The sequence below is a fragment of the Erigeron canadensis genome, chromosome 6, assembly GCF_010389155.1.
Source record: "Erigeron canadensis isolate Cc75 chromosome 6, C_canadensis_v1, whole genome shotgun sequence".
NCBI lineage: Eukaryota > Viridiplantae > Streptophyta > Magnoliopsida > Asterales > Asteraceae > Erigeron > Erigeron canadensis.
This window is the reverse complement of record NC_057766.1, coordinates 38,304,076-38,321,079: the sequence shown is the minus strand read 5'-3', so window position 1 is coordinate 38,321,079 and position 17,004 is coordinate 38,304,076. Positions and strand designations below refer to the sequence as shown.

Genomic DNA, 17,004 nt, shown 5'->3' with positions numbered 1-17,004 from the left:
GATCTCCAAAATCTTATTTTGAGGTTTTGCTTATAAATACTCCCATATTATACATTCTTTTAACCTATGATCGATCAAACAAAACACCCATAATTAATATCTCTTCCATGATTAATCACAGTAGCATCAACAACAACAAAATGCCCAAAGGCAAGAGAAAGATAGTAATCAAAAAAATTGAAAAAAACAAAACTAGGCAAGTAGCTTTCTCTAAACGTAGAACCGGACTGTTCAAGAAGGCATCAGAACTTTGTGTTTTGACTGGTGCCCGAGTCGCTATTCTGGTTAAGTCTCCTGGTGAGAAGGTTTTTGCATTTGGTCATCCCAATGCAGACGTCCTCATAGACCGCTATCTTGGTCATGATAACAATAAGAATAATGCAGTTACTCAGCATTCGGTACCCCCTTTGGCAATTGATGAATATAATCAGCATTATGTGCAGGTTTCTAGGGAGTTAGAGATAGAGAAGAAACGTAAAGTGAAGGTTCCGGTTAGCCAAAGTGGAGCCAAGTGGTATGAAGAGCCCGTTGAAGAGATGAATGATGTGGTTGAGTTGGAACAATATCTTTCGTCACTGGTGGAATTAAGGAAGAAAGTGGAGACAAGGGCAGATGAACTCATGATGATCAAGACAGGCCGGAGGTTCTTGTCTACTTCCAACGTGTCTGAGATTTGCTCGAATAATGCTTCTGAAATCTGCTCGAATAATGTTTCTGCAATTGGCTCAAATAATCCTTCTGTATTAGGGTGGAATAATAATGGTGTTCCTACGCTTGGTCAACCTTCAAATGCCAATGTCAATGTCGGGCCAGATTTTGACCCCATGATGATCAAGACAGCCCCGATGTTCTTGTCTGCTTCCAACATGTCTGAGATTGGCTCGAATAATGCTTCTGAAATCTGCTCAATTAATCCTTCTTTATTAGGGTGGAATAATAATGTTGTTCCTATGCTTGGTCAACCTTCAAATGCCAATGTCAATGTCGGGCCAGATCTTGACCCCATGATGATCAAGACAGCCCCGAGGTTCTTCTCTACTTCCAACATGTCTGAGATTGACTCGAATAATGCTTCTGAAATCGGCTCGAATAATGTATCTGAAATTGGCTCGAATAATTCTTCTGTACTAGGGTGGAATAATAGTGTTCCTATAGTGGGTGAACCTTCAAATGCCAATGTCAATGTCGGGCCAGATTTTGACCCATGCTCATCCCTACACGGTGGAATTGATTTCAAGGAAGACTGGGACTTTGATGAGCTGTTAAATAAATGGTTTTAATTGTTTTTTCTTTAAATGATCATTTTTCTTTGAATAACAATCATTAATATAATTGTCAAAGACATTCAAGCTTATTTTAGTTAGCTTTTGTCTTTTGATTTTTGTATGGCCTTTTATGTTTCATTTTGTTAATAAACTTTGGTGTTTATCGAGTATTATCAGATAAACATTGAAGTGCACACTTCATATCTCCCCAACCATTCAAAATAGGTTCAGGCAAAATGCAACGATGAAAAAACTATATATATAAAAAGACAATGGAATTGATAAGGAAAATGCAAAGTTCTGGAAGAGTTGGCACAAATACAATATCATCTGACTTTATGGCGCCATACGGATGTCTTGTGGTTAGAAACGGGAGAGCTGTTCGAGTTTACGAGATTGAAAAAACTTGCATCGACCTTTTCCGCTTGATTCAATATCTTCGCTTCTTCTCTTCACTCCAGTGAAACCGAGATTACTCAGCTTTGATTGCCGCTTGCGCGTCTTACTTGAGGATTCATCATCGTCGTCTTCTTTGTCTGCTTCCCTGTAATAACAAGAACGTAGGTATAGTAACCTCTTCAGAAGCTACTAACAAAGATGATGATAATTGATTATTGAAATGAGAGCTCACCATAACACTTCAACACCGCCTTTGACGTATGCATTACATGTGCCCCAGCTAAAGCGAACCAATGATGGGAAGCCAAATACTGGGTGTTTATGATGTTCTAACCAGTCTTTAGTGCTGGGATCTGCATAAAAATTCATTGCAAGTAATCACTAGACAAGTAAACTAATTTGGAGACGGTCACTAATGCCAACGAGACAAACAATAATAATAATAATAACAACAGAAGTAAGCTTGCTATCTTTAAAATGTAAGAAACTAAATTCTCTCACCTCCAGGATATCCAGATCCAAAGTTTCTATGCATATTTTCAGCAGTTTCATCAAACGTCCAATTTTGCAATGCTCGGTCCCTTGTCACCTGAATTATCAAGTAGGTTGTAATCCTGGGCAGATCTAAGATGATCACCAAAAAGCCTTTGAACCCATGGGTTCTGAACAGATGATAACTTTTTAGTACAAGTTAGGGTGTTGTTTATGAGTATGGGAATGAGGGAGTGACTTTCATTCCTATTACAAGTGTTTGGTTAATATAATGGGGTAGGATTTACAAAATGGGTATCCAACTCACCAACTTAGGCACAAATGGCAAGTATCTATTCTCATTTCCATTTAAAACCTACATCCATAGTAAATCTCACTGTCAAGCCAAACACCCCCGGGTAAGGTCAGCTTAGGCCGACCCACAAACACTTTTTTTATATTCTCCACTGAACTTTATAATAACAAAACATTAATCTATTTTAAATGACTTACAAGATTGTATACATTTGGTATGCGCAACTTTCACTGGTTTCTTGTTCTAAGCCAGGTCATCAACATTTACCCTTTAACCATAAATGACTCAAAACTTTCACCTTTAGTTCGAGTTCCAGTCTCTTCGGGGTATAGAAATTTACCTTGGCAACTATACTTGCTCCACTAACAACTGGATAGAGACTATCAGCCTTCTTTGCAACCACAAACTGAATAGATGGGAATCTCTCGGAAAGCTTAACTCTGTATTTTTCAGGATCTCCTACCGTATCAACATAAACCTGTGAAGTTCTACCGGTCAAGAGTCCACATGCATTCATAAAACTAACAGAAAAGTGAATGCAGAAATTTAAGCCAATGCAGGTTCAGTTCTTGATTAGTTTTCTTGAAATTTCCCTCAGCTACTATCGATTAAATTTCCAGATATCTCTTCAACTCGTAGATATGAACATGTACATCTAAGTGATGCTAATTATGTTATATGTATTAGTCTAGTTTGTTGTATAAATAATTAAATACTAGTTGTAGTTCATTTACATTTGATATTAACGAAGAAAATTTCCCAGATTCTCTCTCTAGGTTGTGTTACAACTACTTAACTTAGTTTTCTATATAAAAGGGCACACATGAGGATAAATCCTTCTCATACTAGTAGCATGGTAGCTTAAAAAGGCTTTTGCGGCATTTTGTATCAGTATGCTATGCATGCTCAACGGAAAAAAAAAGAGAGAAGGAACTAAGGCATGTGCATAATAAACTGTAGCATTTTTAATAACCCCGATAGCTAAAATGTGCTTTCATCAGACTTATCAAGACATGAAAATGGTGATCATCATACTTGCTCTATTCGCAGGACAAATGCAACATTTGATTGACACTAAGTTAACGAAAAATCTTTGACCAGTGATCAAACACATAAAATGTTGTTTAACATGACAAAACTGGTGCAATTAATCTCAACAATCACTTTTATCTCTGTATTAGATTGTAATGTGTACCTCAGTCAGAAGATATCCCATGCCTAGCACCTTCTTGACAAGTCCCATGGCTGAGTCATGTGAAATCTCATTAAGGTTTATCTTGTTTCTGTTAAAAACAAAAAAATATAGCATATGGTAATTAGTCATTTAAATGCTACTGGTAGATTATAATTGAGAGTAAGTTGCATACTAACTTTCGCAACATTTTAGCTGAGAGCTCTCTAGGATCTATGACATCAGCAGCCCAACCAATTGTTTGATCACCCTTTAAGCTTTCAAACAATTCCTCTCTTTTCTCTTCTTTCAACGTCTTGGAATCTGCATAACACCCAGAAGAGGCTCTTCATATACAGAAGAAAAAAACAACTAAATAAACAAAAGAGCCAAGAATAAACGTATGGGCGAGAAATATCAAAACTAAGCTTCCAATGTGATGACAGAATAAACACCGAAGAAATCATAGATATGAGTATCAAGTTAAGGTATAAAACTTGTCTAGAAAACATGTAAAGGTTGTAAAAATCTGACAACCCATTAACAATCAGAAAAAAAAAGTACACTTGATTAGCGGAAAGTCGAAAGCTTTGAATTTATCAGAAAACATACCCATGATCCAACATAGTACTTACCTAGGCAAATCCTATGAACATACTATACAACATAAACTAAAAAAACTAGTGAAACGAGACACCGAAAAGCTAAAAGACAGTAAAAGACAAGACGCACTACTATTCTAGTAATAATAAAAACACGAAGTAATAAAAATTCGATATAGAACAGGAGGTGATATGTAGACAACAATATTTAATCGTACACAAAATATATACAGATTTATTTAGGGTTAAGAATTAAGAAAGGGGGAGGTTTGGTGTGGACCTGCAAATTCCAAAGTGGAGAGGGTTTTCTTGTAAGAAAGTGGACAATACAGACATCCGTAAACCATCGGACCTGGAACATAATAACACAATCAGAATCAAATTAAAAATGCACGGAAGGTGTTTGATGAAATGACAAAAAGAAGATGAAGGGACGGGAAACCTAAAACGGGGCCGCGACCGGCTTCATCGATGCCCATAATGCACGGAGTTGAAGCCCATTCATGAATCTCATCACTTTCTGATCCCATGGCTTGCCTTGTATTCTAATTCTAATTTCGTATCTTTCACTATTTTTTCTCCCCCCTTTTCTTTTGTTTCAGTTCCCGCCATAAAAAAAAAAGAGACAAATTGTTTTGTTTCGCGGCTACTCCAATGTGGGCCCTCCATAGTTTACGACCACGGCTTTACTCTAAATTTTTATGAGTAAATTAGAAAAAAAAAATAAAAGAAATTTATTAAATTTTAAAGTTTTAAGTTATTTTTAAATATATGAGTTAGGTTAATTTATCATTTTTCAAATTTTATTATTTAGTTTCAAAAAGTAATTGATAACTCAAAACTGATTAAAATTTTTTTATAGTTTAATTTTATGTTTGTTAATATCATAAAAAATGTTTGGCAATCCCGGAATAGAAATTAATGTAATTGATTTTCGCAAAGGTTAGTTGTGACATCTCTATCAGGTTGAACTAGATAACTCGCAAAATGGCTAGATGAAAGAACGGCTTATGATAGCTAATGAACAGGTATTCATGTTCATTTAAGTTTAAACGAATGAATACTTTTCTTTTTACTTGTATTTAATTGTTTAAAGGGATATATAAACACAAAAACTAAAACATAAACAAACATACCCAAACACATAATAATGTTTAAATATATATAATATGCGATGTGAGCATATTAGACTCGGATTACAAGAGTGCATTAGACCTTTTGCATAGCTCTTTTCCCGTTCTTGATCTTGGCGGTTTCTATATAAAATACATCGCCTCTCTTAAAGCCCAAAAAATTCTGGCGAATGGCTTATATAGCGAAATCGTTAAGAGGATCGAGGAGAAGTTTGTTTTATCCCCCCGACAAAGAGCTGTGTTTGATTGTTTGCGTGCCCCTCACGCTTAGGATTTCTAATCTGTCACTCCTATCGAAGGTCTAGGACAACACATGTCAGCTATGGAATACCGAACTATCCTTAAGTACCGGTTGATGATACCTTTGTTCCCGGTTGATGAGCCATGTCCAATATGTCGTAAAGCATGCTTGGATTCTTTCGGCGAGCACGCAGTCCACTGTAAAGAACTACCATGCTTTAAATATCGGCATGATTGGGTGAGAGATGTGTTATGTGATGTCCTTAAACGGGTCGGGATCTCTGCCAAAAAAAGGCCCCTGTGAACTTCTTAACCGATCCTTTATAAGGGAGGTCCACCTTACGCCCCGCAGATATTCTTGTATTCGGATGGGAAGGGGGGAAACATGCTTGTGTAGACTTAACAAGAGTGTCCCCTCATGTTGGACTCATGGACCATGGTTTTGTTGCGGGGCAGGCTGCCCTCAAGGCTGAGTTGAGCAAAGTTGCAAAACACGAGAAAACTTGTCTTGAGAATCAACATGTATTTGTCCCGTTTGGTTTCGACACCTTTGGTGTTCTTGCCCCTGACGCTGTACGTTTTTTGAAACGGGTTCAGAAAGTTGTTAATAGTAATTCCTCGACCCTTAAGGCACAAAACTTTGTATTTAGTAGAATCGGGTTTGCTATTCAAAAGGGGGTAGCCGCACAACTTATTACTCAACTACCTGCCGTTGTAATGTAATGACTTTCTTTAACTATAATATAAGAGCTAACTTAAAATTCAAAAAAAAAAATATAATGTTCCTTTTCATTTCCATTTATGTTTTTAGTTAGTTATGTAATATACACCATACAGAGCCGGCTCAATATAAGTGATATATTAGGCGGAGACCTAATGCCACCAATTGTAAAAAGGCCTCAAAATTTTAGTTTTAGGCTAATAATGATTTGTCATTGTAATAAACACACTTTTGTCTCGGTTTGAAATGGTAACTAGCACATATTCCATTCTCCAATTCTAAGTTTCTTTTTCTATTTGGGCTTTGACATTTTAACTTTTTTTCTCAACTTTAGATAATCACACAATTTAAAAAGTGAGGATTGCATACTTATATTGTTTTACTTACCTGTATTAGGTAATTTTGTCATTTATAAGCATTTTCATTTATTTTTGTCAATTCCAAGCTTGAATAAAAATGAGATTTTTTTGTTAGAGACTTTGAATAAAAGGCTTCCAAAATTGGTTCTGTCTAAGGCCACCCAAAAAGTTAAGCCGCCACTGACACCATACACCAATATATATAAAGAAACAGAAATATAAATGAATGGTAACGAACAACTTTAGAAATGTTCACGAGCATACGAATGAACAAAACAATATGTTTGTGTTTAGGTTAACTAAACAAACGAGAACTAATGTTCGTGTTCATTTGTTTATTAAATACACATAAACGAACTTCTCAAATAATTTCACTAACTGTTTTTGCGCCCGTAACAAGGTTCTGAGACCGCCCCTGCACGTTAGCATTAGTGCAGTACTAACTTCTACGAGCCTCTTACTTCTGTGGACTATTATAGGAACATTTATGACAAAAGATAGCTATCGAGCTCTACCTCTCTTTCCCTCATTTCCCTCCTCTGCGACATCCCTATTCACACCCTCATATGACAATTTGTTAGATGAAAACTTTATTATGACATTAAACGGTATGACAATAGCTGGATAGGAGATAGTTTTGATTTGTTTAGCAAAGTCACCATCAACAATTACTTCATTATTTGGTACCCATCTCGCACTCAACCATTTCTCTTGCACCACCATACCAAAAACTTTTGCATATGAAAGTTTCAAAGGTAGCACATGATTGATTAGTCGAGATTTAGTAGATCATCCTGTTAGCTTTAATGAATATAACAACCATACTCGTTTCTCACATTTAAAGTTGAAATTTCCAAACGTTAATGTTGGTGAATACATCAATGCATTTTAAGTTTTTCAACCAACAGGCAAAATGTCTTTAAATGTAAGAAATCACCAACTAAGCCTGCCATTCGATTTTTACCAGCTCTAATTCATCAATTGCGGAAAAGAAAGAAAAAAAATGCTGAAAATGACAACTGCATTTAGCTTGGATCAATCAAAGGAAGAAAAAATATACAACTTTTAGATGCATAGCCTACGAATCAATACATGAAAGCCAGGAGTTTCATCCTTTTTACATCCTCTTCTATGGTTGTTGCTGTTAATATGGAATTAGGTTGGGTTAATGGGCACAAGTACACATTACATTTTATAGAAGTATACATATAATACACAGCCAAATCAACCATCAAACCACTACCTTAATCGATTGTTACTAACCACCTAGACACACACTTTTGACTTTACCCAATTCTTTATCCGCTCACTGTTGGGATGTTTTAATTCGGAATGCAGCTCAACTCAGGATTTGGCTTTTAACAACAATGCCATGGTCGGGCGACCCTCATTGCGTTTTCCATGGTGCTCCCTGAACGAAAGCAAAAACCCACATTTATATTTTGTTCATCAACTGATAAATAGTATGTTTACACATATAATTCTATTCTACAAGTAATGGGTTACAATTATTTCGAACAAAAGTAGGACCTACAAAATGGAAACATGAGCTCCATGATCATTCATCATTGTTGTATATCATGCGGCCCAATTTCACATGATTCAAAGAAACACATCAAAAACAGGACCCACAATGACGAATGAATGTAACTGATAGGAAATAAATGGCCCTTTGGCCATGTTTAAAGTTAGTGTGGGGGTGTTTGAATTAGATGTGGTAATTTCGACATTTTTATTTGTGGGCAACGGAGTTAAAAGTTACCCAAAAGTCTATTTTCAATGCACGGAACCCCTCCTAATGGCTGAAATATTTTACTTAACCGCGTTAGTAATTACTATATGTATTCTTAGAAAATTGGGAAAACAACTTTCAGGTCAAAGCAACTGGCTGAAGCCCGTTTTGACCCGCACTAAATGACTCGATTCCAGAACCCATTTTGACACCACGTATTATGTTCAACCAATCCCTTGAGACAGAAAGAGCCACGAAAGGTTGAACCATTTGAATGCACGACAAGAAGTGAACTTACTCGACTAAGAAGCGGTATATGGAGCCGGCTCGATCTTTGTCGGTGCATTTAGTGATCAAATCAAGATAAAGCATGGCTTCTTGAGGGAGAAGGCCTTCCATAAAAAACTTGAGGAGGTGAGAGTGTGTACCGGGCATCACATCTAAAGATTGCTCTAATAGTCTCTCTTGCTGTCCTTGAGTCAACTCTGTTGCCTCCATCAATGGTAAAATCCCCCTTTCTTCCTCATCAAAGTGCTCCTTGCAATTCTCCTGCCCATCCAAAATTCATTTTAACAAAAATTCAAGACGAATTGATAATGCATAATAATTCATATAATTTCCTATGCGTATAATCAAGAATGTAGTTTTAATACTTAAGATGAAAACCAGTATGTTCAACACTGATTTGGATTATACGAAGCCACCATACATTTTATATCTATAATAGTATCTAAAAGATAATAATAGTTCAATGCATTCATGAAGGTGGCCTGGACTATATGTACCATGCAGGAGTAATTTGTTGATGATCATTATGTTCATTGTAATGATTTGTTGGATAACTTGTGAATAGTAAAAGATAATCAATCCCACACTTCTTATCTAACTGTACAATGGGGTGTTGTCTCTATAACTTATCAGAAGAAACAAGAATACGACTCAGAAACATCATGAACAATTAATATGGTTACTAAAGTGGTGATACATTATAATTCTACTCTTCCTTTGAGTATGTTCCTTAATTTAATCCTCCTTATATTTGGAATAATACTTGAGCATGAAGACTTGATTAGGCATGAGGATCCTTAGATATGCATATATGAATAATTGATTATGTTGAAATAACCAACACTCTTATCGATTCTGAAGTTAAAATTTAGTTTGAACCAAACTTGGAAATAAAACACCTTTTTTGGGGGTACAATGATATTTGTTTTGAAGTTGGATAAAGAATGTACCTGTAACGATTTCAGTCTAGTGGACAAACTAAAGAGGGCATCATGCAATGAAGTGCTGCCTGAGTCGAGAACTATGATGGTTTTGATGTCTTCTTTGATGCCATTCATGAGGGGTAGGTCTCTTGCATGCTCCGCATTTACAGATTTAGATAAACCTGCATGGTGATAATAAACCAATTAGTCCACTGATTATCATTATAAAAAACTCTATCATTGATTTTTTACTGCAGGATTCTTCTATGTTGCCGCTAATTGATTTTTGACTGCAGGATTCTTCTATGTTGTCACTATCTATTGAAAGCGCAAATTTGGATACTAAACTAAAAGCCAAGCACTCTTAAAGTCTAGTCAATCATTTTTGGACAGATGTAATATTCATCTTTCTGGTAAAAAAAAAAGAGTTGAAAAGTTGATTAAAAGAAGGCTACTATGAGTGGATGGTATGGTGAACAAGTAAGAAAGGTACAAGAGAAGCACCAAGTAGCTTTTACTAATATCTTATGATCATGAAAACCCATCATATATTTGCTGAAAATCAAGTGGATTCATATAAATATCTTTTTCGACAGGCATTCATATAAAATTCTAAAGCCACAAACTGACAAGAAAGTAAGATTAAGCAATCAAAAGGATGTTCCTTCAAATATTATCAATTATGATTAGAAAAGAGGGTCCACATTCAACTTCTGAGTGCAAGTTAGGCTCCTTTTGATATCGCAACAATAAAAAGGTATTCACTTTTGCAAAGAAACTGTGATAAATACACATGATTTCTGGAAAAATAGATAAACTAGTACTTAAATAATTAAACCGTCATAATCAAGAAGACCCGTAAAAGTTTAAGTATGTGACAAATGTCTATATTTTCACTATGCAACTTAGACAAGCCATGAATCCTTAGACAAACGTCTATATTTCACTATGCAACTTAGTCACTACTAATTTATTTTTTCCCAATATAGTACAAAACGTATGAAACAGTAGAAGGTAAATCCCCAGCTCAAATTTCAATTGAAAACAGCAGAGCCAATCTCCCAAACTAGCAATGTTAGCTATCAGTGGATTATGTATGGCGAACAGGTTGGAAAGGTACGTAAGCAGCACTAGGTAGCTTTTACATAATATCTTATGTATCATCATGAAAGCTCATCATTAATTACTGAAAATAAAGTGCATTCAGCTAAAAATCAAGATATAAATGAACGTTGCTTAAAAAACTATCAATTAAAGTTCAAAAAAAGGGTCCACATTCAACTTTCGGATGCAAATAAGGTTCCTATTGATATCGTAACAATAAAAAGTATTCACTTTTGCAAAGAAATAGTGATAAATACGCATAACTTTTGGCAAATTAGATAATGTGTCACTTAAACCATCATAATCAAGATTCAAGAATAACCATAAAAGTACAAGTATGTGACACGTCTATACTGAACTATGTTATTACGCAACTTAAACAAACCATAAAAACTTCGTCACCACTTGTCTAATCGCCCATAATTATATATAACATGTATTAAACAAGGTAAATCCAGCTCAAATTTCATTAGAAGCAAACAGCTGAAGAGCTAAACCCTCCTGAATCTTGTTAAAACAATTAATGCACTAAAGAACTGATAAACCATGATTACTTATTCAACACCATGCTAGTCAACTACATTTCAACCTTTGACTTCCACAGTCAAACCTACAATTTACATGTAACACAATTATCACATTTTACTAAAAAAAAGTATCTTACCATTCACATGTATTAAAGTCATCTAAAAATGAAACAACTAAGGTTTGACTGTAAAAGATAACTGTAAAATTTTTTTACAGATCTAAATTATTAATTTTTTTTTTACCTCTATCTTCCCTTTCCAAAATAGGAAAGAGAATTCTCTCTTCCATTTGAGCATGTTCAAGCAACAATTCCAACAACTGTGAATAACTCTTTCCATATTTCTTAACTTCCATCCTAGCACTTCCCATAACCGGATCTCCCTTTGACTTTCCGCCACGTGTCGCCAGATCCTCACCCCACCTCACCATCCTTTCCAAATGCCATAACAAACTTTTATGTTGCAAAACCGTCGACGTCACCACCACCGGCATCCTCTCGTCATTATTATTCCAGTTGCTTAACAGTAACGGCGTCGGAAACTTCGCGTCTAGATAACGGAGTATCGTCACTGATGACCCGGATATGACGTCAGATCCATACTGTATCACCGGCGTTTCGAACCCGAAATCTGGGGTTTCCGACGGGACGAAAAGTAAAGTTACTGGCTTATACATTATTGCAAAACGAATGTAGGATGTAGCTGGTGATGCCGGTGATCCGTACAGCCGGACCACCGGCGCCGGCGCCGGCACCGGTGCCGGAAGTTTACTGCCGGAATCCGAATGATCTCTTTTTTGGTGGGGTTTCTCGGGGGTGTCTGGTTTCCGATGAATTTGATCGGGAGTGTTGATTTTAGGGTAAAAATTGTCAAGATTTTGGTGGTGATCTGGGTTTGTTTTCTTGAGTGTTTTTGAGCAATTACCCATTAAAAAAATGTGATTTTGGGAAGTGGGGTTTGAAGGAAAATGGTTAAATGCTTGATGATAGGGTTTATTTGTTTATTAGTAGTAAGTGTTTATGGATGTTGAAGCATGTTTTTGGGGGAGTAAATATTCGAAACGTAGATGGAAAGATATATATAGATATAATAAAGAGGTTGGAGAGAAAGAAAAAAAAAGGTGTATTTGTAGATTTGTTGGGGGAGTTGGATGGATAATGGTGGGGAGTGCCTTCAGTAGTGTGAGTGTGTATATGTGAGCAGATGAGGTGAACAGCGCTTTTGGTGGAAGGAAGCATATGGAGATTTATGAAAAAAGGGGTCTCTGACATGTCAGTGCTTACACATCTCGAAAACACTGTTCACAATTGGGATACAATACAATATTGTCATGTTCGTTTTTACATGTGTTGATGATTTGGTGCGATGGGATGGAATGGTCAACACAGTCGATCAATTGCAGGTTCACAATAACGTAGGTTTTTTTAAACAATTCGATTTAAGGATTTGTCATAGAGCCTAATCAAAATCTATAGCTTCTGCATATGTTACACAACGCCACGGGTCCTAACGTTACATCAACACTGTATAATGCAAAAGATAATAAAAAACTACTGTATAATGCAAAGGATAATCAAAAACTAATCCCTTAAAACATCCTCAGTGTAAAAATTAATTTAATACTCGCAATTTATACCACCAATCCCTTAAATAAGGCGCCTGGTGACCCGACCAGTTTTTTAGTAAAATGACCACACTTTTTGCAGCGACCCTCGCTGCAAAAAGTCGATGTACGAAATCGTACACTGTGGACTTAATGGTCCACAGTGTATAATTGATTCTATATATGGAAACTCGTATCTCACAATCGTTTTCATTCTTTCTTTCTATTTGTTCTTTCATAAAGTTTTTATATAACATTCTATTTGTTCTTTCACAATCGTTTATATATATAGATATACATTAGATTTTCAATATACACAATCGTTTTCATTCTTTCTTTTTATTTGTTCTTTCATAAAGTTTTTATATAACATTCTATTTGTTCTATTTGTTCTTTAGTATTATTATTATAGTTTATCATTATTTCAGATGGTTTTTGAAAGTATATGGGGCGAAATGGGTGCGGAAGGTTTTGAGCTTCACTTAGAAGAACCTGATGAAGAATTTGACATACCAGAGGCGGCCCCTCATTTTGACTACGACGCTAGGGTTTTCCACACCGATCAGGTATCCTTGTTAACTTTAAAAAAAACTAATTTAGGCAAATATCATTATTAGTTTATATTTTAGTAGTATTTAATTTGTGTTTTTTTTTAAATTTATTGCATATTTAAAATGTTAGATATTTATTAGTATACAAATTAATGATAATTTGTTAAAAAAAACTAATTTAGGCAAATATCATTAAAATATTTATATTTTAGTACTATTTAATTTGTGTTTCGTTGTTAAACTTATTGCAATTTTAAAATGTTAGATATTGCATATTTAAAATGTTAGATATTTATTAGTATATAAATTAATGATAATTTGTTAAAAAAAAACTAATTTAGGCAAATATCATTAAAATATTTATATTTTAGTAATATTTAATTTGTGTTTCGTTGTTAAATTTATTGCAATTTTAAAATGTTAGATATTGCATATTTAAAATGTTAGATATTTATTAGTATATAAATTAATGATAATTTGTTAAAAAAACTAATTTAGGCAAATATCATTAAAATATTTATATTTTAGTAATATTTAATTTGTGTTTCGTTGTTAAATTTATTGCAATTTTAAAATGTTAGATATTGCATATTTAAAATGTTAGATATTTATTAGTATATAAATTAATGACAATTTGTTAAAAAAAAACTAATTTAGGCAAATATCATTAAAATATTTATATTTTAGTACTATTAAAATATTATCAAATGACTTTAATACCCCTAATCTTATTTTTACTAAACCCCCAAATAACTTGTAAATTTTTACCGCAATTTTGTATAAATATATTGCTCAAGGACTAATGATACATCTTAAGGTGTTCGATTCACACGAAGAATTGTTCAACTAGGTCAAAAGTACATGATTGTAGCTTGGTTATGTGTTAATCAAACGACGAACAAATTCCAACTTAGCTGGTGTAAGAAATAAAGTGACGATAGTCTGTAATCTTTCTGGGAAAATGGATGATAGGATAAGTGGCCTCGTTAAAAAGACACTTAAGTGTCAGTGCCATTTTAGATTAATCGGTCATTTAACTGATGATGGTTGGAGGATAACCGTTGTAGACGACACACATAATCACTATCCAGCTGAGAATCTGGAGGGTTACGCGTACGCAAGAAGGTTGACTGAAGAGGAGAGATTATTTCTGGAAGAAGAATATCATCGTGGTAGTACGCCCCGTGGGATGTTAAAGCTATTGAAAGAAAAATTTCCAGGAAACTTGACCCGCAGTGATGACATTTACAATTTCCAAAAAGCTATGCGGAAAAAGGCGGCCGAAAAACATGGGAACACTCCAATGCAGGTATGTCATATCAAATTTACATATCTTTTTATTTATTTACTATGATAGAGTATCTGAAACGACATATGTACGCCATATTGTTCAAACGAAACAGGTTATGTTCAGTTTGCTTAAGGAGCATAATTACTTGTATTATCATACAACAAACAGTGTATCTGGTCGGTTGGAGAATCTGTTTTTTATACATCCGACAGCATTTAAATTGTGGCGTGCATTTCCTTATGTTATCCAAATAGACGCCACGTACAAAACGAATATGTACAACATGCCATTGGTCGAGATCGTTGGTGTCACTCCAACAAACAGGACATTTAGCATATCATATGCGTTTATCATAAGCGAACAAGAGCATAATTATACATGGGTGTTGGAGTGTTTGAAGTCGACGTTAGGTGAAGGCTTTGCTGTGTGTGTCGTACTCACGGACCGGGATCTGGCGCTAATGAAAGCATGCAAAACCGTTATGCCTGAAGCATACCATTTATTGTGTAGAGTGCACATATGGAGGAACATAGACAAATTTAGCATGTCATCGTTAAAAGGGGAAGGGAAATGGGGGCCTTTTTACGGATGGTGGAAAAAACTTTACGAGTCCCGCACACTAGAAGAGTACACCAACAATTTATCATATTTAAAAGAGAAGATGGATCCCCGTTTAAACAGTAAGTGAAGTGCTTTTGAAGTTTTTTTTTTCCTAATTTTTGGTAAATCACATATACCCACACAAGCTAATCACATGTTAAATTGACAGAGGTTTACAAGTACCTGCAGAAGGAGTGGCTTTCCCGTACAAGGAAAAGTTTGTGTCCTTTTGGGTGGATCAACACCTCAACTACCGTAATTACACTACCAACAGAGTTAAGGCTGAGCATTCACTCCTCAAGTCCGAGTTACAGGGGAGATGTACATTTCACCGAATAATTCAGTGTGTTAATGATGTCCTCCTCGGACAAGATACAGAAATCAAGGGCCAACTGGAAGAAAGCAGGATTTATAGAGCTGGTAAACACAACTACCCATGTTTGAAAGACCTGCTTTGTGTTGTATTTGTGACAGCTCTTGATATAATGGTCGATGAAATAAAACGATTAAAAAATGAGATCGGAAAAGACTTGAGAAAATGCGGGTGTAAGGTGTGGACTAGTTGTGGCCTTCCATGTGCCTGCCGTCTAGCTGCGTACATGCATTGCAGTAAGTTTATTGAAATATAGGCAATTGCTTTTTTTTTTTTGCTAAATGCACAAATATTGTAATTAGTTTTCGTCAAAAATGTAGACAAACGTGTTGAGGTGCATACCATAAATGACTTTTGGAGAAAGCTAGACCTGACACCGTCGACATGCCTTCCAGACAACGATCATCGAAAAGACTTTGACGATGACGAAGCTATCGACTAATTAGTAGAGGATGTTAAAGTCCAGTTTAAGGATCAACCGAAGTCAAATCGCAAAAACTGGATTTCTAAATTAAAAGACATCGTCTATTCGGGGAGAACGAAAATCAAAGACCCGTCTGTTATTAAAAATAAACGTGGAAGACCAATCGGGTCAAAGAAAAATATACCTCAAGTATGTCGGATCATAATTCGAACTACATTTAATTAATTAAAATTTTTTTTTTTTTTTGGTAATTGCCCCCTATTTGTTAGTATACTTGTAAGTGTAATCTGTTATTAAATTTTTTTTTTTGCAGGCGCCCGAACAAAACAAACCAGCGACAAACACAGCACCCTCGGGTCTTCAAAAATCCAGGTCGGTTCAATTCTCCGATCAATTTTTGCAGCCGTCATGTGCATTTGGAGAAGGCCAATATGCGAGACACAGTGAATACGTGAGCACCCAATCACGCTTTTTTGAAGAAATGGGAAAGTCAACCACAATCACCTGAAAGTCGTAAACAGAGTGATTATGTGGGCACCGGTTCATTTTTCGCGGAAACACCATCACGTTTCTTCAATGAAAATGAAAGCCAAGCACAATCACCTGAAAGTCGGAGACAGAGTGATTATGTGGGCACCAGTTCTGTTTTCGCGAAAACACCATCACGTTTCTTCAATGAAACTGAAAGCCAGCCCGAATGGGGTCAGATTGGAAGACAAAGTAATTATGTGGGCCTATCAATGAACGTGCCAGACAATGTAGACGAACCATATAACAAAGTATTATGGGGTCAAAGTGGTAGGCAAAGTGGGTATGTGGGTTATGAGTTTAACATCCCGGGAAATACAGATTCCTTTGGCGAACCTTATAACAAACTATACTGGGGACAAAGTGGCAGACATAGTTCGTAT

General features: G+C 35.5%; 3 protein-coding genes across 3 annotated transcripts; 1 reads left to right on the top strand and 2 right to left on the bottom strand.

Moving 5' to 3' along the window:
* The first annotated feature begins 140 nt into the window (after positions 1–140).
* On the top strand, positions 141–1,280 carry LOC122604840 (agamous-like MADS-box protein AP3). The gene has a single exon (XM_043777703.1). The coding sequence runs from the start codon at positions 141–143 to the stop codon at positions 1,278–1,280; it is 1,140 nt and encodes a 379-aa protein (XP_043633638.1).
* Positions 1,281–1,502: 222 nt separating this feature from the next.
* LOC122605455 (ribonuclease H2 subunit A) lies at positions 1,503–4,820 on the bottom strand. The gene is made up of 8 exons (XM_043778407.1): positions 4,667–4,820; positions 4,505–4,576; positions 3,823–3,946; positions 3,647–3,734; positions 2,792–2,929; positions 2,166–2,253; positions 1,897–2,017; positions 1,503–1,809 (listed from the first exon to the last, which is right to left on the bottom strand). The coding sequence occupies exons 1-8, from the start codon at positions 4,752–4,754 to the stop codon at positions 1,629–1,631; spliced, it is 900 nt and encodes a 299-aa protein (XP_043634342.1). The 5' UTR covers positions 4,755–4,820; the 3' UTR covers positions 1,503–1,628.
* Positions 4,821–7,684: 2,864 nt separating this feature from the next.
* Positions 7,685–12,492, bottom strand: LOC122604017. The gene is made up of 4 exons (XM_043776902.1): positions 11,495–12,492; positions 9,648–9,802; positions 8,708–8,958; positions 7,685–8,088 (listed from the first exon to the last, which is right to left on the bottom strand). Exons 1-4 carry the CDS (start codon positions 12,177–12,179, stop codon positions 8,022–8,024), a joined length of 1,158 nt encoding a protein of 385 aa, XP_043632837.1. The 5' UTR covers positions 12,180–12,492; the 3' UTR covers positions 7,685–8,021.
* Positions 12,493–17,004: the final 4,512 nt, after the last annotated feature.